Source organism: Hippocampus zosterae, chromosome 6 (genome assembly GCF_025434085.1).
Source record: "Hippocampus zosterae strain Florida chromosome 6, ASM2543408v3, whole genome shotgun sequence".
In the NCBI taxonomy this organism is placed as follows: Eukaryota; Metazoa; Chordata; class Actinopteri; order Syngnathiformes; family Syngnathidae; genus Hippocampus; species Hippocampus zosterae.
Genome location: NC_067456.1, coordinates 8,153,033 through 8,177,279, shown reverse-complemented (window position 1 = coordinate 8,177,279; position 24,247 = coordinate 8,153,033). Strand labels below are relative to the sequence as shown.

Genomic DNA, 24,247 nt, shown 5'->3' with positions numbered 1-24,247 from the left:
CATTGTTGCTTCTCGCTACTGTCATGTGTGTTGCTGTTTGCTCTTGTTTTGTGTTATGTTTAGTTCATGGTTATGTTTTAGATTTAGTCATGGTTTTTGTTTGATACTTTGGACTTTGTGTGTTTTGGATTTAGTTTTCTTTGTTTTAAATACAATTCTTCAAATACACCCCGCTCCTCCCTCCTGCCTGTTTTTTGGGGTCCACCACCACCTTGCTACGGGATTCCGCCTGACAGAAACTATATGTAGACCCAAAACAAATACTGGAATGTTTTTATCTCAAAAATGTGATTTTTTTTTATGCTGCCTAAAATCTAAACTGATAATACAGCAAATACACTTTTCACTTACTTCTTGGATCATTTACAGCTAACCCGTGACCCTGAACAGGGTAAACATCGGTGAGGAATGGCTGGACTGTTCAAAGTTGTTCTTCCTGCACTCCGTCCACTCTGCTTTCGTCATACAAAAAAATCTTGACTGTCCAGTCTGACCTTATTCTTTGTTTTCTTTCTTCCTTACTCTCCCACTATCCACCATGTGCTCTCTTTCCCTCCATTGTGGTGTCCGCACCCCTTCCTCTCTTCTCTCTGTCTAAAGATGGTGAGTATGGAAAATAGTGCTCAGGAAAATTCCTCATCCCTGCTCTTTTATATGATTTCTTTTTAATTCATCCCGGCCCATGCTGTGCTTTCTCTTAGTGTGTGTGAACTGGCAACCAGCAGATTAGACAGATTGTGTTTTAAAAACAAAAGCAAACAGAACATGTTTGGTGACATTTCCGCCATGAAGAAAGTACAACCCATTTCCCCCTGCCTTTTTGCTTGTCAAAACATTCTCTCTACCTGCCTTCTTAAATGTGAGATCCCCTAACGCTCCCTGAATGTTGGCCTGTATGCACACACGTAACGTCTGCGCCCCCCCTCAGCCCCTCACCACACACACACATTACTATCTATGTCCTATTCCCTCTCTCTCCCTTTCTGTGTCTCTCTCTCTCTCTCTCTCTCTCTCTGTCCCACAGACAACAGTGACAGTGATCTGGAGCTGTCGACGGTGCGTCACCAGCCGGAGGGCCTGGACCAGCTTCAGGCTCAGACCAAGTTCACCAGAAAAGAGCTTCAGTCACTCTACAGAGGCTTCAAGAATGTATGTACCGGTACATCACTGTTGGGGAAAACTCTTGGTTATTCGATTGACAAGGTTTGATCACAATTTGTCAAATTACCGTATTTTCCGCACTAAAAGGCGCACTAGATTATGAGACGCACCTTCAATGAATGGCCTATTCTGAATTTTTTTTTCCCATATATTGGACACACTGGATTATAAAGTGCAATCTACAATTCATCCACTAGATGGAGCTATGGTCCTTCCGTTCGACTCGAGAGGCGTTAATGAGCGCCTCCAAAAAAGTAAATTAACGATTACTTCAATGGAACTACGAACATTGAAAATAATGCATCAAAACAGAAAAGCAAGCGAGGAAATCACAAAATCTATAGACCCCCTACAGAATTAATTTTCGCATTTCCTTGAGTGTAGCTCCAACGGAATGATCAGATGTCAGAAAATGTAGGAGACTGGAATGTGTTTGTTATTTATTCCGTTGTTCTGTACTGTATTCACAAACGAGGAAATCACTAAGTAAATTCTGTTGGAGGGGGGCTATAGAATTTATTTTGTGATTTCTTAGCTTGATTTTCTGTTTTGATGCATGATTTTTAATTTTCGTAGTTTCATTGAAGGAATTGTTCATTTATGTTTTTCGGAGGCTGTCATGAACGCCTCTCGCGTCGGAAGAAGAGAAGGCACGGAGACGGACAAAGACGTACTTGTATTTGTTGGGACGATGAAAACCATTAATAAAGTGTGCGTTTTTTTTACAAAAAAAAAAAACACAACACCACAGCTCTCCTTTTTAAAGAGCTGCAACAAAAACTTATTTAACTTCACTGAACCAACAGCAAGATATAACATTGTAAGTATGCCTCCAGCAAGTAGCCATCTTGGGGTCGACATATTACCGTAATGACCATAGATAAGGCGCACCGGATTTTAAGGCACGCCGCTATCTTTTAAGAAAATGGAAGACTTTCTGGTGCGCCTTATAGTGCGAAAAACACGGTAGATATTTTTACTGGTCATTAATCAGAGACTGATTTGAAAATACTGATCTGAAAAGTCAAATAAGGCAAAAAAAAAAGTAGTGGTTGGTATATCTGCCTCATAGTCATGAGATCTGGGTTTGAATCCCAATCTCTAACTTGTACCCAGTGAGTAAGGAGGACGGCTTGTTTCAGCTCGAAAATAATTTGCTTCCCCCCTCATATTCCCTCGGGAAGGAATGTCCCAGCGGTCTGGTTGACGAGGAGACATTCAAGTGCATCTATGCTCAGTTCTTTCCTCAAGGAGGTTAGCTTTCCTTTCCTCGCACCAGGTTGTGTCTATGGTAACGTACCTGAAACCCAGCTCTCTCATCCCTTGCAGACGCCACCACGTACGCTCACTTCCTGTTCAACGCCTTTGATATCGACAGGAATGGTTCGATCCGCTTTGAGGACTTTGTCATCGGGCTGTCGGTGCTGCTCAGAGGCTCCGTCACAGAAAAACTCAACTGGGCCTTCAACCTATACGACATCAACAAAGATGGCTACATCACCAAAGAGGTACTACAGGGGTCAGAGTGCTTGTTTCTTTCTTTTGCTCAAATCTCCTCCTCCCATATCATACGCAACCTTGCTACCTCATCAGGATACGTCTGCACATTATAATGACATCATCCTGAGAGGAGTTTTTTTTCTCATTTGTTGCAAAATATTGTGATTGTACACTGAAGACCATATAGTTGAGCCATAGAGAACAAATAGAAAACTTCTTTTTAATTTGGCTTGAGTAAACCATTTAGTGAACCCTTTTGTATGCGTAAATGGAATGTTTGTGCCTTGCGCAGGAGATGCTGGCAATAATGAAGTCCATCTACGACATGATGGGCAGGTACACTTACCCGTGTGTGCGAGACGAGGCCCCATCTGAGCATGTGGACAAATTCTTCCAGGTTCTCAACAATCATGCTTACGCAAATTCGCATATATCCTCCAGTCATTACTTGTATGACTGACTCTCTGCTTTTGCTTTCCTACTACTCTCCGACAGAAAATGGACAGAAACCGAGATGGTGTTGTGACCATCGAAGAATTCATTGAGACCTGCCAGAAGGTAAAGGGATATCCTTAACAGGGTTTACAAACTCGGGCTTGGGATCCAGAATGAGTCATTGAAACAAATTATTGCGTCATGATTATTGTAATAAATGAAGGTATGGTATTTATTTTTAGTTTATTTCGATTACAGTACAGTGCACTCCGCTTAATAGAACACCATCGGGCCGAAGCGCTTCTGTTCTACTAAGCGGAGTTTCTATTAACCGGAGACACTTTATTAGGTACACCTTCAGACACGTCGACGACCAAGTTATGCACGCAGAAAACCCCCCGCTGACGAGTTAGAAGAGACTCGACTGTGGACGTCCATATCTTTAATCAAACAACAAAACAACAACTTTAATCAACTTCAGTCAAACATCTCAAATCACGAGAAAAATTTCGTTACTTTTGTTTGGAAACAGGAGTCCGTAATTTTGCGGTTGACTTCCCTCTCAATGCGCTGGATAAGAGGGAAGTCCTGGAAACCGCGGGCGTACCTTCTGAGAATCCGGCAATGCATCGTGTCGTCTGAGTATGTCCTTCTTATCCGCAGATGATAGCCCTCGTCTCTTGAGTGAAGTTGAAGCCATTGTGACGTGCGTGTGTCGATGTGTGGAGTGACGCGTGCTACCTGCTACTGTACGGCTAGAACTACCGCGTTTTCTCGCGATAGTGGTACAGTATCGCGATAGCTACACTTCGAAAACCACTAGTTTACAATTTTCATTGCTTACGGCTTGTTCTATTAACCGGAGATCTGTTCTACTAAGCGGAGTATCTTTATAGGAAATTGCATTAGGCAAATCCGTTCCGGAGCCTTTTGCTCTATTAAGCGGATTACTCTATTAACCGGTGTTCTATTAAGCGGAGTGCACTGTATATATATTTTTTTTTTCTTTAATGGCTGGTCTCTTGTTGCCAACCTTTGCCATCGGGGCAAGTTTTGAAAAAGACCTGGCTGGGACTAGGAAATGGGGTATCTTTTCTGTCCTCTTGTTCACTTCCGAATTACATTTCACAGAAAGCTGTCATGAGCCTGACTTATGGTCGCCCATAAGTGCTAAAAAACAAACAAAAATAAAAGACCCAGGGAAATGACAAAAAACTGTCTGGCCACATTACGTTAAACTTTGATGTTGAGGAAGGACCGCAAATGATCATCCTGTGGTGTGAAAGTTAACCTTGCCTTGATGTCTGGTTTGGTTAACTCTGCCTTTTAAAAGTTTATACAAAAAATATTATCATTATTTTAATGATTTATATGTATATGGGTAAGGTGAATGAGTGGTTATTGCATCTTTTCCTTACATTTCAGAGTTTTGGGGTTTGGATCTCTGCTCCAGCATAGTTTGGAGTTTGCGCAATCTCCTTGTTCCGGCTTCATCTCACATTCGAAAATAATGCGTATAAGATTTACTGAAATGTCTAAATGGTCCATAGTTGTTGATATGAATGGTTCTTAGTCCATCGGGGATTGGCTGGCAGCCAGTCGAAGGCACGCCCCATATCTTACTGCAAAGTCTGCTGGGATAGGCTCCAGCTCACACGGACCCAAAATGACGATAGGTGCTATCGAAAATGATCGATGGAGGGATCATATTTTCTCATATCGTTGTTTCAATGTATTAAATATCTTTCCATCTTTTTTCTGTCCAGGATGAGAACATCATGAACTCCATGCAGCTATTTGAGAATGTAATCTAATACATCAGGTTGCTTTGAGAAAGTTTTTTTTTTCTCATACAGACCACACTCACAACCACAGCACACCCATCACCTGTACCTGAACCACCAAATAGATGACATCTTGGCACTTCATGTACTGTAAGTAGTGCAAAGACACAGGGGGGATTTTTCTATTTCTCACAACACTTCTTTTAGGTGCACTATCCCACAGCTACTAAAAAGGACCACATTGGACACGAGATGAACCTTCTGTTGAGAGCGCACAGCAGCACACGTTTTTTGTACAATTTATGTTCCTAATAAAGCCACAAAAGGACTTTTGTCACCAAACTGGAGGAAGAGGTCATCGACAAATGAAGGACACAATATTAGGCCTCAGAGTTCCCTTTTATTTGGACAAACGCTCTGCATAAAGTCAGCCCTGTTGAGCTCACAACGGGTAACGAAATGGAAACTAAAAAAGGGAACAAAGCATGTTTGTGACATGAAATTAGCTTGCACTAACAATTCTAGTTTCTGCGCCTGGGGAAAAACAAAGCGGTGTCAATATCTGCACAGCTGAGTGGAAAATTCTGTACATAGTGTGTGTAAAGCTGTCTCGCTTTTGTAAACCAAAAATGACATTTAGTGACAGCACCTCATAGAATTAAAGCAGATTGCTTTGTGTTATTTTGTATTGAATTAAGATTATGTTTAAATTAGTCAAACGGCCACAGTCTATCTGTGCAGTACTTGAAGAAGTAGGTCTGTAAAACTGGGGTTTATATGCTGAATGAAGGTTTTATTTATGTTGGTTCTTCAGTATCTTCCTCGCATGCTGACTCAAGTGCCACAGTGTAATGTGCAGTACAGTCGGATCTTTGTGACGTGGGTTAATAAAGATGCAGTCAAGTGCTGTGACCTCGGCTTTCAGTCTTATTTTCAGGACATTTTTCCTCCAGGGCTTGGCCATCATTTATATAGAATGAGCTTTTAGGTGATTTAACATAGGACAAGTGTGACATTTGCCAGCAGGGAAAAAATACCAACTACAGTACTACATCTAACAGCATATACAAGGTGATGGATGTGTGTGGGTTTATTGGAATGTCCCTTAGCCCACCATGTTGCACTGCTATTACCAAAAAAAAAAAAACAAAAAAAAACGGCACAGAACAAGCCATCCCGTTTATTGTGGCTGGAATATCAGTTTTGTATTTGGTTACATATACAGGCACCGATTGAAACATGACGATGAGGAAGATTTATTTAAAGTATCATGCAATTTTAAATGTATTTTACTCTGTCTATCTATCTAGCTAACTAACTACCTGCCTTACCTGTACACTATTGCTGTGCTTAAGAATAAAAGGGTAGCCCACTCGTTGCCATAGTGAGGATTATTTTACCATAAGGCAGCAACATGACTACAGTACTGCTTGAAATACATAAAATATTATGTATTTATTATGTATCTCTCACGATTATATATGTGCCGTGAGAGATAGTCAGGGGTGCTACAAGAATGTATCCAATTTCGCTTAATTTGTCTGAAAACCATAAATTAGAAATACAGTACATCTTTGTTCATCTGTCTATGCTAGTAATGTATTGCGACAGACAGAACAATTAAATGTTTTTCCACTAGATGGCAGAAGATACAAAAACCCGACACGGCAACCGCTTGTTACCATTGAGAGTATACTGTACATGTAAAATGACTTGGGGCTTCTTTTATGTTTATTAACATTACGTCCAATTAAACAGGCCCATAATTTGCACCGAGCGAGTTCAATTGAGAGCAGATTGATACTAGAGCATCAGTATATTAATGTGTATCCTTTGGTGGTGGTGTTTGGTGAATAAGCAAAATATTCCTTTGGCACAGCTAAGGTTAGGAAACACTGCAGTCGTCATGATGCAATGGAAGTACAAACGATCGACGATAGAGGGCAGGGTGATTTTCTCATCAAGTCAAGTCAACAGTATTTATAGAGAACTTTCAAACAGCCATTGCTGCATACAAAGTGCTGTACACGGAGCAATTTAACATGTACAATAAACGGTAATAAAAGGCGGTAGAAAGCACCAAACAGTAAAATCAAGAACAAATCTAATACGATTTAAAATAAGAATCAAATAAAACATAAAAATAAGAAGAAAACATTTGAATGAACTAGAATAGTCAGCATGTAAAGGTATTCAAAGGTAAATTTAGTTTATTTTATGCAAGTTGGAAGAATGTGGTACTGTATTATATGACGTTACACACTGAGTTTGGTGAGTCATCAACCCGCCGACTCTGATTGGCCGAAACGCCGTGAGGCAGGTGCCAGACGTCACTGCCGTTATGCGCATGTGTGAAACCTTACTCAACCCCGTGGTTTATGAAAGACATAAATCCCTCCGCGTGTAGCGGTTACCAAACTGTCTGTCGTGGAAAGGGATACTTCCCTCTGCCTCGACCGGTTTCAAAAACTCTCTCGCCGGTCCGTTTCTCCGCCTCGTATGAGCTTCCCCTCCGGCTTGAAGCTAAAGCCTGACGTCCTCCATCGATTACCGCCCCCTACTCTACCCGCTTTTACCGCGCCGCTTCAGCAGCGAGCCAGCGGACGTAGCCGTGCGGGGAAGTGGGCTTCGTCTTCCCTTTCTCTGGGCAGGTGAGTGAACAATCACAAAGAATCACATTTCTTTTATAACACAACCACACTCGATTAGCTAGAAAGCATAGAAACTACACAACCTGGGTTGCCTGAGACTCCAAAAAATACCCCTTCCAGGTTGGTCTCGTGGGTGATGTGTGTCTGTGATAGGCCTAATCTGTCATCCTTGAGCTCCCCAAACAATTTCATCTCCCACACAGCGCGACTAAGATTCATTGAACGCTATTGTTTCTCCGCTGTTTGACTACGTCATAACGCAACCTCCTTGCATTTTCATCCTTGATGTGTCCAGCTGGGCCAAGCATTCGCTGTTATCCTCTGCATTAGTCACAACTAGACCTATAATGCACTTAGTATGACACGATCTGTGTTACCGAAGCTTAACGGGTGAGGTGCTGGTGATGGCTGAGGTTGTCCTGGAAACGGAGCCAAGCAGTCGTGTGCATGTGTTTGTGTGTCTGCCTCGAAACACATCTTAAAAGTTAGAGTGGATATAAAAAGTCAGCTGTTCAAATGCCAGCTTTGTGTGATTAAAAAAAAAAAGCCTTGAGGTAAATACGTTTTTCTCCTGAATGCTGGGCTCTAGACTAGTTGCATTTTGCCCCCACAATTTGTGACCTTCTCCTCGCGCATGTGCAACAAGTAAATTTTCCTTTTTTTTTTAAATCATGAATGTTTCTTCAGCCCAGTCGTTGGCGGCGATGCACAAAGGTGCTCGTTTGCCAACTGACATTAACTCGAAAGACGATGAAAGGAGAGAAACACAAAATGAAGAAAACAAGCCAGGGTTTGGAGACCACTGTGATTGGCTAATCCGTGAAAAGAGGTGGCCCTCGGGGTTATTGCATGAGACTACAGGTAAACAGTAAACAATTCAAAGGAGGACTAACATTGCTTACTTTCTTCCCAATAAACCCAGTGTGCCAGAAGAGAGAGAAATACTGATAATGCATCTTACTTTTTGAGGAATCATTCATGGTGAATTAAAAGGTTGGGGAATTCTGTATCCTGGATCAGTGGCTGCAAGGATTCATCTGATGTATTTCAGTGAGAGACATGTAATGCAAATCCTAATGTCGATGCAAACAACACGGTACTTAGTCTGGAGCCCAGTAACATGACTTATTACTTTTAAAATTATAGATTGAAAAACAAACAAATGTTTTTCGTGGAAAATGAAAAAGGGAAAAGCACAACAACCTTGTTGCATAAATATGCATGCCCTTAAAAAAATGCTTTGTTACATCACCTTTCTACATTTATTCCAGAATCCACCCAACAGTATTTGCTCGCTATTCAGATCATCCCACAGATGTTCGATCAAATTAAATTGTGGACCATCCCAAAACCTTAAAGGTAACATGAAGTAAACTTAGCCAACCATTTTCTGAGTAATACTTAGGGCTAAAACAGTTTCAAGCATACTTTCATTTGCTTTTGTCACACAACTCACCCAGGTTCATAATTAGACCCATAGCAACGCCCTTAACAGCAAAAATGCTTTTGTTTGGCAATCTCCGGCGAGTGACGTCCGTTACAGAATACCGAGTCACCAGCCAGCCATTGTAACGTCCTGTTTATTGTCGTATTAACTGCTCTTTCACATTGTTAAAGAGTTATACGGCGAAACTCCTTGGTGCTGTGTTGCAATGCACTGTTCACATTCAGGCAAACATTTGTTTGATTGGTCAAAAGAAAATAATAGAGTACCGGTACATAAATGGGGCAGAAAATTGGAGCGATACAGTTTCAGTCTCGCAGCGCGGATGAATTTCACCCCATTGTCAACGAGCATTCTTTCTTACGCGCAGCACTTAGAAGACCTCGGTTTTCTCGATCGGATTTGCAAATAAAGTAGCTTTGATCATCAATGAATAACTCTCGCTGTCGTTCATGACAACATTTGATTCAAAGTACCTCGATGTAAACCTGTATGAAAACATTCAAACTATTTGAGTGCATGGATGGGATGCTCTGTCATAGTTTGGAACTAACAATGCTGCCGATATAATGTGTGGAGTGGCCAACAACGCAGCAGAACTAACTACCTTAGCAATGACGATGTTGGACACCAAGCCACTATTAAAATGTGCTCTCCGTGCTAGCGTGACTGCATGCGCTAACTAGGTACTATAATCCCATTGTGAGCAATTTACAGCATGGCGCAGCCTCAAATTGCAAATAATAACGCAAAGCTAATAACCGCAGCCTATATGGTTTATCTTTTCTTCCACCTGCCTCGTACATGTGTGGTAAGATAAATTTGAAACATCGCTTTATGACTTTTCTGCCTGGGTTTGTACACTTCCTATAGTGAGCCTCGCTATTGTTTTGATGTGACGTCACACTTGCGGGTTTTTCCCTTGTTAGGATCTCACTTCGGGAAAATGATTAATTGCTCAAATTTTTGAAATAGATATCACCTTTTCGTGCTTTATTCCATGTATTTTGTTTAATTACTTGTTTGGTATGTGCTAAACATACTCTCTGGAAATAAGGCCGAAAGATGCTGATACTATGGAAGCCTCTTTGAGGACCGTAAGACGTCACTACGAATCTGTCAGTAAAACCTAAACTTTATTTGGGGTTTACCAAAGGCACTTTCAACGGTAGCACGTATGCGAGAAAATGGATGTATTGATGAATGTTTAAAACTGGACCCGGCTACATCATCTCCAGTTTGAGTGTGTTTGGAAAAATAAAAGATATCTGTGCTTTACTTCACCTCTCTGATGGTCGTTCATCTACGTGTGGCCTGCGATTCGCTGGCAAGCAGTTCAGGGTGTACCCCGCCTACTGCCCCGAAAACAGCTGGGATAGGATCCAGCACGACGGCGACCCTCGTGAGGACAAAGTGGCTCGGATAATGGATGGATGGATGGATGGATGCATAATACCTTAACAGCCAGTTAAACAAGTTTCCAGTTGTTTAAAAATAACTGCCAAGTAATGGCATGAATGTGGCAACAAGTGAAATCACAACAAGCAGGCTCTCGAATGTTTGGTTCGTACAGGTGGCTTGTGCAACCAGTTAATCAGACGGTTATTTAAAAAGATCTATTCATAACAGGGCTCTATGCGTGCAGCTACCCAAATTTCTCGATGTGGTGACAGAAAAAAAAAATAGATTGCATACATACAACGGCGGAGGAAGTTTGGCAGTTTTCGACTGCAGTAATCTACCGGATGCTCCAAAGGCAAAGTTGTGTGTTTTGTTTTATATCGCAGGTAGTTCTCTTTTTTTATGTTGAGTTTGACAAAAAACTTGACGTGTTTGCGTAAATAAACAGGTTGAAGCCCCCTTTTTATTTGTGAGGTGAGTTGAATTTGAGTTCACTGCCACCATCGAGCAGCATCAGTGTCTCAACTAGTTTTGCTCTCAGGTCAGTGGCCAAAAAAAATCGGCTCAGTGACGAATCATAACTTGAAAAACTCGTAGATCAAGGCGCTGCTACTTCTTATATGTCGTTTGTGGTCACTGTCACCAAAAACAATTTGAATCAGAAAAGTTTGAATTTAAAAATGTAAATTGACTCAAACCAAATCAAATTGGAATATAATAATAATATAATATCGATATTCTGTACATATCGAACCGTCTTTTGGAGAATGAAATGCCAAATTTACAGTAGGACTACTGACAGGTTTATTCATGTTGTAAATTAATTTCATCACTCTCTCAAAATTAGCCAGACCAGATTGAACTAAAATGTAATCCCATCAAATCTAATTGAATCATTCCATTTCAAAATAAACTGTCCTTGAATCGTCTTTTTTTGGGGGGGGGGGGGGATAAATACACAAACCTACTTTCCATGATTTTGTTTTAAATGAAATAGAATTCATTCATCCATTCATTCATCTTCCGTACCGCTTGATCCTCACTAGGGACGCGGGGGGTGCTGGAGCCCATCCCAGCTGTCTCCGGGCAGTAGGCGGGGGACACCCTGAATCGGTTGCCAGCCAATCGCAGGGCACACATAGACGAACAACCATTCGCACTCACACTCACACCTAGGGACAATTTAGAGTGTTCAATCAGCCTGCTATGCATATTTTTGGAATGTGGGAGGAAACCGGAGCACCCGGAGAAAACCCACGCGGGGAGAACATGCTAACTCCACACACGGAGGCCAGAGCTGGAATCGAACCCGGTACCTCTGTACTGTGAATCCGACGTGCTAACCGCTGGACTACCGGGCCGCCCTTGAAATAGAATTCTAAATAAGAAATGATGGATCGATTCAGTATATGGGTCAAACTTTTAATAACTCTTGTTTTGTGCAAAAAAAAAAAAAACAAGAAGTTTGTGACTGAATGCCAATCTTTCGTTTTGAGTACCATCATTTGCGCTAGGTTTGTTTGTCCTACTCTTATTACTATTTTCCTCTTTGGCTCATCATTAGATCCCGCTATAAAAGTGATATGCACACAGAAAAAAAGCCCTTGGGGGGGAAATGGGCAGGAGGGGAGATAAGATTACATTGATACACTTGACAGTGACTCTTCCTGTCACCAAAAGGTTGATTGAACCGCAAACTTCGGTGACATGACTGGCTCTTAGGGTCTGGTCACTTATGATTCGGACTGTCAGATGCTTGTTTTCCTCTGTTTTACTGCTTTTCAGCTGATAAGATATATATATATATATATATATATATATATATATATATATATATAGCACACAAAGCTAGCTGGTTCTGGTTTAGGACGGTGGTCCCCAAACTTTTTTTGTGTTACGGACCAGTTGAGGCAAGTGTGTGCTGTTGGCAAATCGGGAATCATTATTTTCATTCCTTTTAAATTGCCACTGGTACTGACAACCAAGATAATTATAGAGTAAAAGAGTTTTATCCAACGGTACAACAAATGTAGAATTATATAAAGTAACTGAACAGTTACGAAATGGATTAATCAAGCAAAATAAAAGCGGTTTATAACGTAAACATAAATTTGAAGTTATGATCGTACATACGGCGTTAGCATCATTGCTGCTTGCAAATGTGACTGATGAAAAGATGACATCCTTCATTGCCGCCTTCACCCAGTGGCTTGCGGCTAGTTATTCGCGACTAAACTGCGAATGTTTCCGAGTGCAGGCTGTGCAAACTTCTGCTCGCGTTTTCATACTTTCCACTTGATCTCTTGGGTGCTACTTGTTCAAATGATTCAACCGGCTTCTTGTCTTGTTTTTGACAACAGTACCATGCACAACAGCTTCCTCCTCCACGTCGCTGTGGAGATACCACCAAGGGAGGAACTTGTCAAAATGGCTTCTTCTTCGGAAGTCATGGCTACCTATCGGTTGAGCGAGAGAGAAGAAAAAGAGAGTTATCCGCACCACAAGCAGGTGGTTTCGCAATTAAAGAGCGGGCCGCTGTAAAGAGACTAACGACCTGTCGAAGGTGTTGGTGTTTGAAATGAGTTTTGTTTGGTTTTTTTGTGCCTTTTCCCAGTGTACGTCCATGAGACGGGAGTGGCATTGCCATTTAATGAATGGGATTATTAGTTAAATTTAATTCCTGCTGCTGCTACTGATGCACTTTGGCTAACGTTAGCATTAGCTAGCGTCAAATTGGCCGACCACATATGGTCCCATACTATTATGTTTGGAATTATGTTTTTCACGACTATTTATTCAATTGTCATTCTTATCACTGTTTTACGCATACTGTAAAATGAACTTAACAGCGCAACAGTTTTAGTGGAATTCATTGCATCTCAACTTGGTTACATTCCATATGAATGCAGACTGACAGGAGTGTACAACACTATGCCACAGTCCTGACTGGTTTTGAAACCACACTACTTTTAGAACTTAGTTTCTGCTTACTGCCCTTTGCTTCAACAAGCAGGCTGAGCCGAGCCGAGCCGAGCTGAGCATCGGCAATGGCCAAGTACACCATGATGCGGTGTTATTTGGGTCGATGGATTTGGTCCCTGGCTGTGTTTGCTGTATCGCCCACCACATGTGACTGAGATTACACTGTAGTGCAAGTTCATTCGGTGTTCTTCCACTGAACAGCCCAAACGCAGCGTGTGCACTTGCACGTAGTGTTGCTCTGAATGTTTCCTGAAGTCCCCTTTTTGATGAGCTGTGCGTAACTTTGACCCTACTGTACACACAATATTGGGCTTCTCTAATCTTGCTTTTGTTTGTGTGTTGGATCACATGTTAGGGGTCCACCCGTACAAGTATCCGTATTGGACACTTGCCTGTCATACACAGACTATACCATACAGTGCTCCCTGAGTGTATAACGTGCAGTTTGCTAGACCGCAAACAATTCAAGTAGAGTTAATGAGTGCTTGATTCAACATGACTGCTACTCCAGAGGTAGTTTACTTTAAACTGAGTCACGTGGTAAAAAAAACACATGTATTATTTGTAGTAGGAGGAGGAGGAGGAGTAATTGTAGGAATATTTATCCAAACACATACCTCCTCTTACAAACCTAATTGTGCCATCTCCGCTAACACGTAACACAAAATGCAGTCAAACATCTTTTCAACGTACCCCGTTTCCGTTTCCACTCTTATAATACGTTTCAAACTCCCAATTTCACATTTCATTTTCCATTTGCCGATTTTGCTGACCACATTTTTCACACAAAGATGATGATTGAAAGATGATGGCAAACGGCTTTGGGTCCGTGGCACATCGTGAAGCGGCGAATGCACTTTTCATTTGCTGAATGTTTTCAGAGATGAAGTCGGAACGCGCCAGTTGTTTGTTTCATGTCTAATCAAGCCATTTTTTCTTCATACAATACATTCATTCATTCATCTTCCGAGCCGCTTGATACTCACTAGGGTCGCGGGGGGTGCTGGAGCCTATCCCATCTGTCTTCGGGCAGTAGGTGGGGGGGCACCCTGAATCGGTTGCCAGCCAATCGCAGGGCACACAGAAACGAACAACCATTCGCACTCACACTCACAACTAGAGACAATTTAGAGTGTTCAATGAGCCTGCCACGCATGTTTTTGGAATGTGGGAGGAAACTGGAGCACCCGGAGAAAGCCCACGCAGGCCCGGGGAGAACATGCAAACTCCACACAGGGAGCCCGGAGCTGGAATCGAACCCGGTACCTCTGCACTGTGAAGCCGACGTGCTAACCACTGGACTACCGGGCCGCCCTCATACAATACAATGCAGCTTTATTTGTATAGCGCTATTCACAACCGCTGCAGCCGTAACTAAGCGCTGTACAGAACATTTAAAATACTACGTCCAAGAAATCCGAATATTGATCCATATTTTAAGGCGCATCGGATTAAACGACACACTGTCGGCTTTTGAGAAAATTGAATGCGTTTAGGTGCGCCTTATAGTATGTAAAATACGGTACTCGATATTGGCAAATACTCAAATTTGTATTCATACTAAATCCCTATAAAATTGAATGAAACATGGTACCCTGTGTAGTTCTTTTTCACCAAGTGCGAAACAAAATATCCATCATATGAACAGCACGACTGCTCTAAGCCTTTTCAAATGAATCTTGTGTTGAAAATGAAACCAGCATTTATTACACTTTCATCTTGATTTTTGGCTGACTGTGGCATCCTATTAAATCATTTTGCCTGGTCTCATCTGGCCTTGCGCCATGTGTTGGGCAGCAAATGATCATTCGTCAGATATTCATTGAAATATTGTCTCCGTGTGGGTTGGAGTGACCCGGAGGGGTTGCTTATTGATCTTTTGAAAACGGCAAGTAATCCTAGCAGATGCTAGTGTTTTTGCTTTGTGGGGCCATGTTTGACTTCATGCTATTTTAAGCCCTTTTGGTCTCTATGTCCTGGACGTGGAAGTGTTGGAAGACGAAGGCCTTATTCCCCATGTGAGTAATTTGGCTACGAGGCACAAACGTCTCCGTTAAAACCACAAAAACCAAATGAGATGAATTCAGCATCCATGTGAGCAGACCAATACGATGATCTCAACTTTGGGTCATGAGGAAAGGCGAGATGGAAAATACCTCACAACTTTGAAAAAAAAAACGAGTCCTATTTGGAACATAAACGCCAATGGCTTTGGCTACACCGATTATTAAGCTAACACACGTTTATTCGGGATGTACCATACTAACTTTTTTTTCCAGACAGAATCCCAGTACATCTCCACATTTGTTACATTACTCTCAATCCGGTTTTCCAGTGCGACGAACATGAACCATAAAACAAATATTTACTCAACAGGGCAAACATGCATGGTCATACAGCAACATCAATGCGTAATTCGTTAGCCTGCTTGTGTTAGCATTAATCAGAGAATTCCACGAGTAATTGATTGTGAAATTAATTGACAGCTGTTTGAATAACGGAGTAGTCATTTAAGGCTATTGTTTTACTTAGAACTGTCCAAATCCTCTTATTTCATCCTCTCAATAATAATTACTGCCTGATTTCTGGAGTCACGTCATGAAATCCGACTGGTTATCGTTTCTTTTTTTTTTTTCTTAATTTTTTTATTCATTTATCTTTTTAGCAATCGTAACTTTAAGTTGTGTGTGAAATGGTGACATTCTCGTCAATTTCATGACATGATTGGCGATGCGTTGTTGATAAAAAGGAATGGAATGTTGAGACAAGAATGTGCAGTGGTCATCCCTCTGGGCCTTTGAGGCCATCTGCGCAAGTGAAGTGGAAATAATTTATTTCCAACAGTCTTTTTTTGTCATTTCATTGCGAATGTCTTTGCCGTGTGGCTTCCAGTACTTTGTGGGTTCATTTATTTTTTGTTCCAATCAGATTTTGGCTTTGATGTGTTGCCATTCACATGGATCATCTCACGCCTTTACGACTTAAAGTGCAGCCATTGAACACACATACACACCACTAAAATCACTGGTTCTTCTTTTCACCAATCACATTGTAGTTTCACTTCCGGAAAACCATGCCGCAGGCCCTGTGAGGTCTGAGTTTGCCCATGCAGATTGTCTTGTTTTGTTGCGGGTTGGGGGGAGGGTTTCAGAGCAGGTATGGATGAGTGAACAACTTAAGCATACATGGACAGATAGGATCTCTGGTGAATTAAAAATTTCCACAGTAATAAAATTTTATTGTGAAGTACTATATTATACTGTTGCGATTTAGATCTTTTGATGTAATGTATTGGAAGATAACGATAACTTTATTGTTATTGGTTTTTTTTTAAATTTAATTTATTTTTTATTTGGTTGGGAGGTCAAACGTTAAATATTCCATGAGATTTTGTATTCTCCAAAGTCATGAACTAATAATTGAAGAAATTAGTGTTTTAATTTACGAGCATAGTCAAGGACCAAATGAAACTTGTATATCAAGGAAGCTCTTCCCTTTGGTTTTCCACTCATGTTGAGTGTGCACATGCCATGTGCTTAGTCATCATGAGTGGAAAAATTAAATAAGGGTAGTATTATTCAATATAGGGAACAGAAACTGATGTTCTCTTGTTTTACTATTTCAGATCAACTTTGATGGCAGTATAAAGTCCAAAAGCCTTTTTGGTGTATTTGTACCTGATTACTGCTGCCAACGCATGACTTTCAGAAAAAAAAATGCAGAAAATTCCCCTTCTGGCATATTTGTGTCATATTTTCATTAATCTTTTTTCCTATTGAAATGTAATTTGTTTAAATGTGTTATTATAGTTTGCGACACTCCGATAACTTTCAATTTAAATTGTTTATTGTGCATGTTAAATTGCTCCATGTACAGCACTTTGTATGCAGCGATGGCTGTTTGAAAGTGCTCTATAAATACTGTTGACTTGACTTGACTTGAAATCATTTCTGTTTACCTGGTTGCTAAAGCAATATGAGTTAATAAGCCGCCTACCGACTTTCATTGTTCAGCTTATTGGGAGTTACTTGCTCATCATATTTCCATGTTGCTCAGTGGAACCTTGTTGGCTGTTCAAAGCCAATTCATTTATTTCCCTTGTCTCTCCGTCCTCAATGGTTTCTCTTGAACTTGTGTGGAGACTGACCTCAGTCTCATCCTTTGACACAGCCCCTTTTATCTTCTGCTATTTTGTTTTGTCTGCTGTCAATGCAAGCACATCTCGTTTAAACGGTGGGCCTCTGCCTTGCTGTGCGTTGAGATGGATGTGTGATCGTTGCAAGGGCAAGTAGATAATGTAAAATCATTTGGATTTTTTTTTCTCTGGGGAGGGAGGGAGAGGGAGAGAGAGGTGTTGATTTGTGTTTGTAAGTTACAATTTAAAAATAAAATTTTCAACAGTATTATTTTTTTATTTATAGCTTTTATTTAGTTCTTTATTGTTTCCAGTCAGTTCCCATTAAATAAATCACTTTGTATATCCTTTTAGACTAACATTGTGCTTTTTCTTCACGACAAAAAAAAAAGCTTAGTTTCCACTGAACCCGTACTAATATAGATCGTTTTAGGAAAATCGAGATATGAAATTTCGTCCACATTGTGCAGCTCTACTACCCATCCATACCGAGACTGTTTGCATAACGAAATACGCACCTAAGTGGACGCATATTTTGCACATTAAGTGCATAACTCGCAAAGTTCATGAAAGTGATCATTTGTAACTCCAAGTTCCATTGTATCTAATATATATGAATTAATTTGTATCATAGAGGGTGCTTGTAGGTTTTGCTCACCAGAGGGACTTCTGCCGGCATAGCGTGGCTTCGGGTACCCGTGATTAACCTGCAAAAATTGCTATTCACAGTTACAGTTGCTCCTCATCTGAAGTCAATGATGAGCAAAACCGTTCCTCAAAGAAAATAGTTGTTGTTTTGAGCTTTGGACTATGAAACCCTTTGTGGCCAAAGGGGGAATTTAATGCTGGCAAGTGTCTCGCTGTGGCTTAAAGGATTTTATCGACTCGTTGCAACAATGAATGCCTTTTTGGTCTTAAATCTGCCCGCTGTGCTCTGCGGGAGTTCAAAGGCGTGAGAATGTCAGGTGCAGCAGTAAGACTAACCTATGTGCAAAGTCTACTGTTACATCATGAGCAGCCAGGCCTGAGAGAAAAGTGCCCGATTCTCATTGCTGCTTTATTTGTGGCGTGGAGCATGCTGTGCGGGGGCTGGTGTTGCTGTGAGAACCGAGTAGAAGAATATTCAATAGGTTGAGCATCTTTGTGCCTCTCATCTAAATCTGTCCCTCTTTCTCACTGCCTTGCTTTCTCTATCCCACCTCAACTTTATTGAGGTACGACTTTAACAACTGCATCTGTCGTGCAATACATAGTTAATAACAAAATCATAAATAATCAAATACAAATATTTTCCAATTATAATAGTGCAGACCTCCTTTTGCATTGGCGTTTAGCATACAGGTGGTGTTTTATTCCCCCCCTTCACTTAGTGTTGATAAACTGTCGTGAAGTGAAAGGAGCAAGATAAAAGTCTCCAACGACGAGTATGAGGGTGTTGTCATATATGTTGATTGCCGCTACGCCGAAATTCTAATCTCGTGAACACAGAAAGTATGACGTCATTGCTGTCAGATGAGTTTGACAATAAACAACCAGCTGTAGTTTTAAGACGGTTGATAGCTCATGCAGTAGTGTAAAACACAATTCTAGAAAGATGTGTTTAATTCTCCAGTCCGAAAGTTGTCTCTTATGCTTCACTAGCAGCACCAGTACGATACCGGGCAGCCGCAAGTCCACCGTCCACGTGAGTAACTAGCAAGCACGTAGCTAGCAACAAGTCCCGAGAACATGCCGCACAAACAAAAACAGGACACAAAGCCGGCTGCAAGTAAACGAACTACTCCCAACGACAAAAAGAGCTGTTTACAGGTTTAATGCAACAACATCATGTTAATTTGAAAGGATTTGTTCAAATGAAAATGGACTCGACCAACTCATGACTTGATAATACCTGGGAAGTCCGAGAGATAAAAACCAACATAAGCTTTCCTCAGAAAGAGGTAGATGACATTCAAAAAAGTTCAGATCAATCAAACTGTAACCACTGTAACTGTGACAGCCTGTTAGTCATAGCAGATAAGAGGGACTATTTTGAAGGCCAGTCAAGAAGGAACACCTTGGTCAATGACGGAATTGAATAAACACCACGAGAAACCGGGACCGATACAGAAGAAAATGCAAAGAACATTCATGGAAAAGTTGCAGTAACAAGGGAAGAAAGATCGAGATGAGGAGAGCTCACCGCACTGAGAGACCCGAATGTGGGAGGATTAGACCTAGCCCAATTGTGGTGACGCTTAAAAAAAAATGCACGGACAGAACAAGAATCCCGCTCAGAGCAAAATACTTAAGACTCCAGCATCTATCTAAATGAGGGTCTTTATAAATGATATGCGTCGAAAAAGAAAAGAACTTCTTCCAAAATTAAAAAGCTGCACATGACAGAGGAAAGACGAACATATAGTTCACCACCAACACAACAGGTTCAAGCTCAACACCACCAAGCCGCATGCCGAGAACTGTAACTCAATCGCCTGACCAACGAAATTCTTTGACCGTACTGTAATTGTAAATGTACATCCTCAAAAAATGGACTTCAAAACGTGCTTTCTCTCATAAGGCAGTTGACGATCAGCATCCGACTGTGTAGCGCCGCTGAAATGAATGATACAGAAATATTCGGTTCTCTGTGATCAGTAACAAAGGGCAGATTCTGTCAATGAAATGTACACATGGCAATATGTATTTCACCACTTTCTTTAAGGAGAGGGGGTGGTGGCATTTTCGAGAAAGCTGAGCCTCACTTACAGTCCTTAGATAAATCGCCTCCGCTGGGGATGTAACATACACTCTTACACATTGTGAAACATCTGGCCCGAAATCCTTCACTATGATTCAGCGTTCGAGACACGCATTTCCACACGTGTAGACACACCACACCTACGTAGAGACATCTCAAATGCCAACATGTCATTTGAGATGGTCCCTTTTGATATACTTGTATGAATTATTTATCAAGCATTATGCCATCGGCCCCTGTCACACAATGATGAGATTAGTGGTTTTTCAGTTGCTCTCACCACAAGTTGCCTGTTTTTCTGCCATGTGTCTCTTGCGCGGATGCCTTTCCTGTCAACTGCCACCCCATCACACGCACAAACATGAAAGTGATTCTATCCGGCGGAAGGGGATTAGTGGTGTTTGCACATGCCTCGCCAGATCCTCACAGACCCCTAGGCTGCCGGGATACTCAAGTCAAACAATTCGACCGTGCCGTGCTCTTGTGCCACATGCGCTGTCCTCACCAGGCGGAAAATAACTTGTCTTTGTTATCTACTGGAGCCGAAAGATTATGGAGAGAAAAAAAAAAACAACTCAATAATCTCATGATTATTTTGATTGAGATTGAAACCACGAATATTTATGTCGAAATGTATTCAACAACTAAAACAACCTCAAAGCTATCATCATAGCCTCATGTCCATTCATCCCTGCACTTTGAAGACTTCAGTCTTGAATTTCAAGCCTCTTGCGTTTCCGTTCGGCCTTACATCAGGGGCGTCAAACTCATTTTTTGTCACGGGCCACTTTGGGTTTACGTCTTCCCTTGGAGGGCCGTTACGACAGTGAAACTAAATAAATGTTTATATAATATTACTTGTACACGACACATTGATGGATTACCAGTTTTGAAGGGAGAGTTCACAGGGTAATAAAATTATTGCAAAATCTCAATATTATTTATTACATGTGACAATTTGACATTCCGGTACAGATTTTAGCAAGCATCATGGAAGTTGGCACACATGATTTGCTTTCGCGGGCCACATAAAATGATGTGGTGGGCCGGATCTGGCCTCCGGGCCTTGTGTTTGACACCTGTGCCGTACATCTTTGCATACATTAATGCCTTGAATATGCATTACCCTTCTCTCTTTTATCACATGTATTTTATCTTGTTATTTTCACATCTCTCTGGACTTACTGGGCTAGTTTAGATCTCAAGGATTGTGCGGATTGGTGTGGCAAAAAAGTCCTTGGATCTACATGCCCTTGAATTATGAGGAAAAGAAAATTTCTTGAATCCTTGAAAACTCAACTTTAAATATGACTTGAACGGACAAGGAAAAGAGAAATTAGTAAAAATAATAATAATAATAATATTATAAAAGCAATTCTAAAAACAAAAATACGCTGTTCCTACACGTTCTGGCCTCGAGGGTAAGGCATGGTGCCGTGCCCCAATGACGTCCAGAATGAGAATAGAAGAAGTTACGATTGAACTTGTATATGTCGTAAAACCTGTTTTTTGCAGATTTGAAAGGATCTGTGCCTTCTCGTAGTGTCATCTTACTCTGTGCGTGTGCGCGTTTATGTGTTTCCACAGTATTCATAGGTTATTTGAAGGAATATCACTCCCGAAGTCGATGCAAATTTTCTGTTAGCATTTGAATGGGATCCTCCAATGACTTTTGAATTAGCCCTAGCGATGTTTTAAAAATGAAGCTTGCTTTGAATTTAGATGTACAATGTGCGTAATTATCTTTTGTGTGTTCGAGTTTCACAGTAAAGTCCAACTAGGCTGCCATGAAAAGATTTAGAGCACAATCACGGATGGCAGAATTAGATTGGATTGGATTAAACTTTATTGTCAAATGTACTGTATGTGAAACAAATCACATTTGCTGTGCGATGCCACCCTTGCTATGCAAACAACGTGGTACATACATGCTACTTTCACGTCGGGAGCTTGTAAACGCAACATTCCGCCTTAATTGTTTTTGTTCTATCACATTTTTAAAATCGATATCATGATTAAAATTTTGATGAATCGGACAGCCCTATTACCTACCAATAGTTGTGTAATATTGTGACACTCGCCTTCGAAATTAAGACTTGCTCTTATTAATTTAGTACCCTATTGGATTGACTTACCGTAATTTATCCTTTTTAAACAGGGATAGATGGACCATGGAAAAAGTCCTAATTGGCAAATACAAATTGAGAACTCTTTTAAGGCAGTAAACATCTCAGGCCCACATGGTCACACGCAAGGCTGACTAACCCGTTTCAAACATTTGACATTATTCAAAAGGCCACACAGCCTTATGTATTTACAGTGGCTCGGGGCCACTACATTACTGCGTTGGGCCGCCCAAAGTTCAGACACTAACCTGACTGGGCCAATACAAATTTGAAATGTAAACACAATGACATGAACAAGCGCTTCTTCAATATGTGTTTTTTTTATGTTCTTTTGTGTTTAAAGATCTTCAATTGCTCAATTGTCATTTGATCTTTTTACTTGGCGGCGCACATTTCTTTGCACGGAATGGCTTAAACAAGATAAAAAGCCCTGAAAATTTTAAATATTCTAGATTAGTTTTTCTATCGGGGAAAAAACAATCGGACATTTTTTTTTTACTTTTATGCAAAATGTTTTGGGTGTATGACTTTTAAGGTATAACGTACATGCATATGCAGTCACTCATCGTCTTGGCTTTGCCTGATTCTTCTTGCATGGATAAAACGCATCTTCCCCTCTCCATGTATAAACTTATTGGGGGCTGGATGGAGACAATCACTAATAATCTCACTACTTATTTTTGCTTTGAATAATCATGTGTGTCCAATTAACTTTTGTTTCACCTCCCTGCTCCTTCCTGTGTTTGACCCATCCCTTCTGCCTCAACCCCTACTTCTCCTTCTACTTTCCTCCTTAAACCTATTCTCTCCTCTCCTGCACTCAGGCTCTGTCTCTCTCTCTCACACTTGCTCTCTCTCTCTTTCGTTCCATCTCCCTCTCTCACTTCCCACACAGATGCTCCCAGCCATGCAGATTGACAAGAGTGATGGGATGTGTCAACTAGGTATTTCACCTATCCCAATTTTTTCACACAGCAAGCCGGGAGATTGTTTTAATGTGGACAAAGCTCGGAATTAATTATGGGGCGAGGCTGCAGTTGGTGCAGTTTAAGGGCGGAAAACATCTTTATTCAGTAATTACGTTGTCGGACTGTTTTTTCTGGATTAAACAGCTAATTTACATGACGGCTTTTGAAGGGAAAATGAGCTTCATGCCACCAGTGTTTTCAACGCCCTTTGCTTTTACAAGAATGATGAGTTCCCTTTCTCAGGGGGGTTGGTCTCAAATCCGAGAGTGGCACCAAGTCCCGACATAGCCCATGTTGCCTGATCTGAAACTAACCTTAATTTTGTGATGTCAAAAAAAAATAAAAATAGGTCACAGATATGGTGCTGATCATCTCCCATGTGTATCGAGTGTGTCTGAGGTGAGAGCATTGTGAAATGGAGCTGTGACTTTGGAAAGTACTGAATGCCATTCGGGGAACCCATTATTCTACAAAACACGTCACATCAGTGTTTGTTTTTACGGTCATTTCCTTATTCCTGTTTTGAGGCAGATCCACTTTTGGGCCGTCAAGATTCTTGGTGAGCAGTGAAAATTAGGACTGCTGAAACTGAGAATATTTACCTGAACACAAAAATATATGTCTGAAGTTGAACTCAAGAAATCCCGATTTATCAAATTATGATGTGACGAATATTTTTGAGCGCAGACAACAGAACATCGACAGCCTTTATAATATACGAGTACCCCAGTATCCCATGTCACAATATGGACACTTGCGACTTTATAATCCAGTGCGGCTTCTTTCTTTTACATATCTGTTTCTTTTGTAATTTATTGGTTGACTTTTGGCTAACCGATCCAGGGAAACTTTCTTTTTGTTAAAAAAAAAGTGTTAAACTGGGATGTCACATTTAAAAGATTAATTTGTTACGAATGTCT

The 24,247-nt window shown here is 41.0% G+C and overlaps 2 protein-coding genes across 8 annotated transcripts in view; both read left to right on the top strand.

Annotated features, from left to right (window-relative positions):
* kcnip3a (Kv channel interacting protein 3a, calsenilin) overlaps positions 1-5,792 on the top strand; it is a 28,688-nt gene extending 22,896 nt beyond the window's left edge. For all 3 annotated transcript variants that reach the window (XM_052068564.1, XM_052068565.1, XM_052068566.1), the window contains 6 exons: positions 1,025-1,149; positions 2,346-2,415; positions 2,491-2,669; positions 2,954-3,058; positions 3,157-3,219; positions 4,863-5,792. In XM_052068564.1, coding sequence (XP_051924524.1) covers positions 1,025-1,149; positions 2,346-2,415; positions 2,491-2,669; positions 2,954-3,058; positions 3,157-3,219; positions 4,863-4,910 — 590 coding nt within the window. In that variant the 3' untranslated portion in view covers positions 4,911-5,792. The remainder of the gene's footprint in view (positions 1-1,024; positions 1,150-2,345; positions 2,416-2,490; positions 2,670-2,953; positions 3,059-3,156; positions 3,220-4,862) is intronic.
* Positions 5,793-7,229: 1,437 nt separating this feature from the next.
* The window catches only part of slc23a2 (solute carrier family 23 member 2), a 33,457-nt gene continuing 16,439 nt past the window's right edge, over positions 7,230-24,247 (top strand). For 2 of the 5 annotated variants that reach the window (XM_052068554.1, XM_052068552.1), the window contains exons 1-2: positions 7,230-7,531; positions 23,184-23,303. In XM_052068554.1, the coding sequence (XP_051924514.1) occupies positions 23,255-23,303 (49 nt within the window). In that variant the 5' untranslated portion in view covers positions 7,230-7,531; positions 23,184-23,254. Of the gene's footprint in view, positions 7,532-8,357; positions 8,891-23,183; positions 23,304-24,247 lie in introns of those variants that run through there. The other 3 variants (XM_052068556.1, XM_052068555.1, XM_052068551.1) reach the window with 2 other exon arrangements.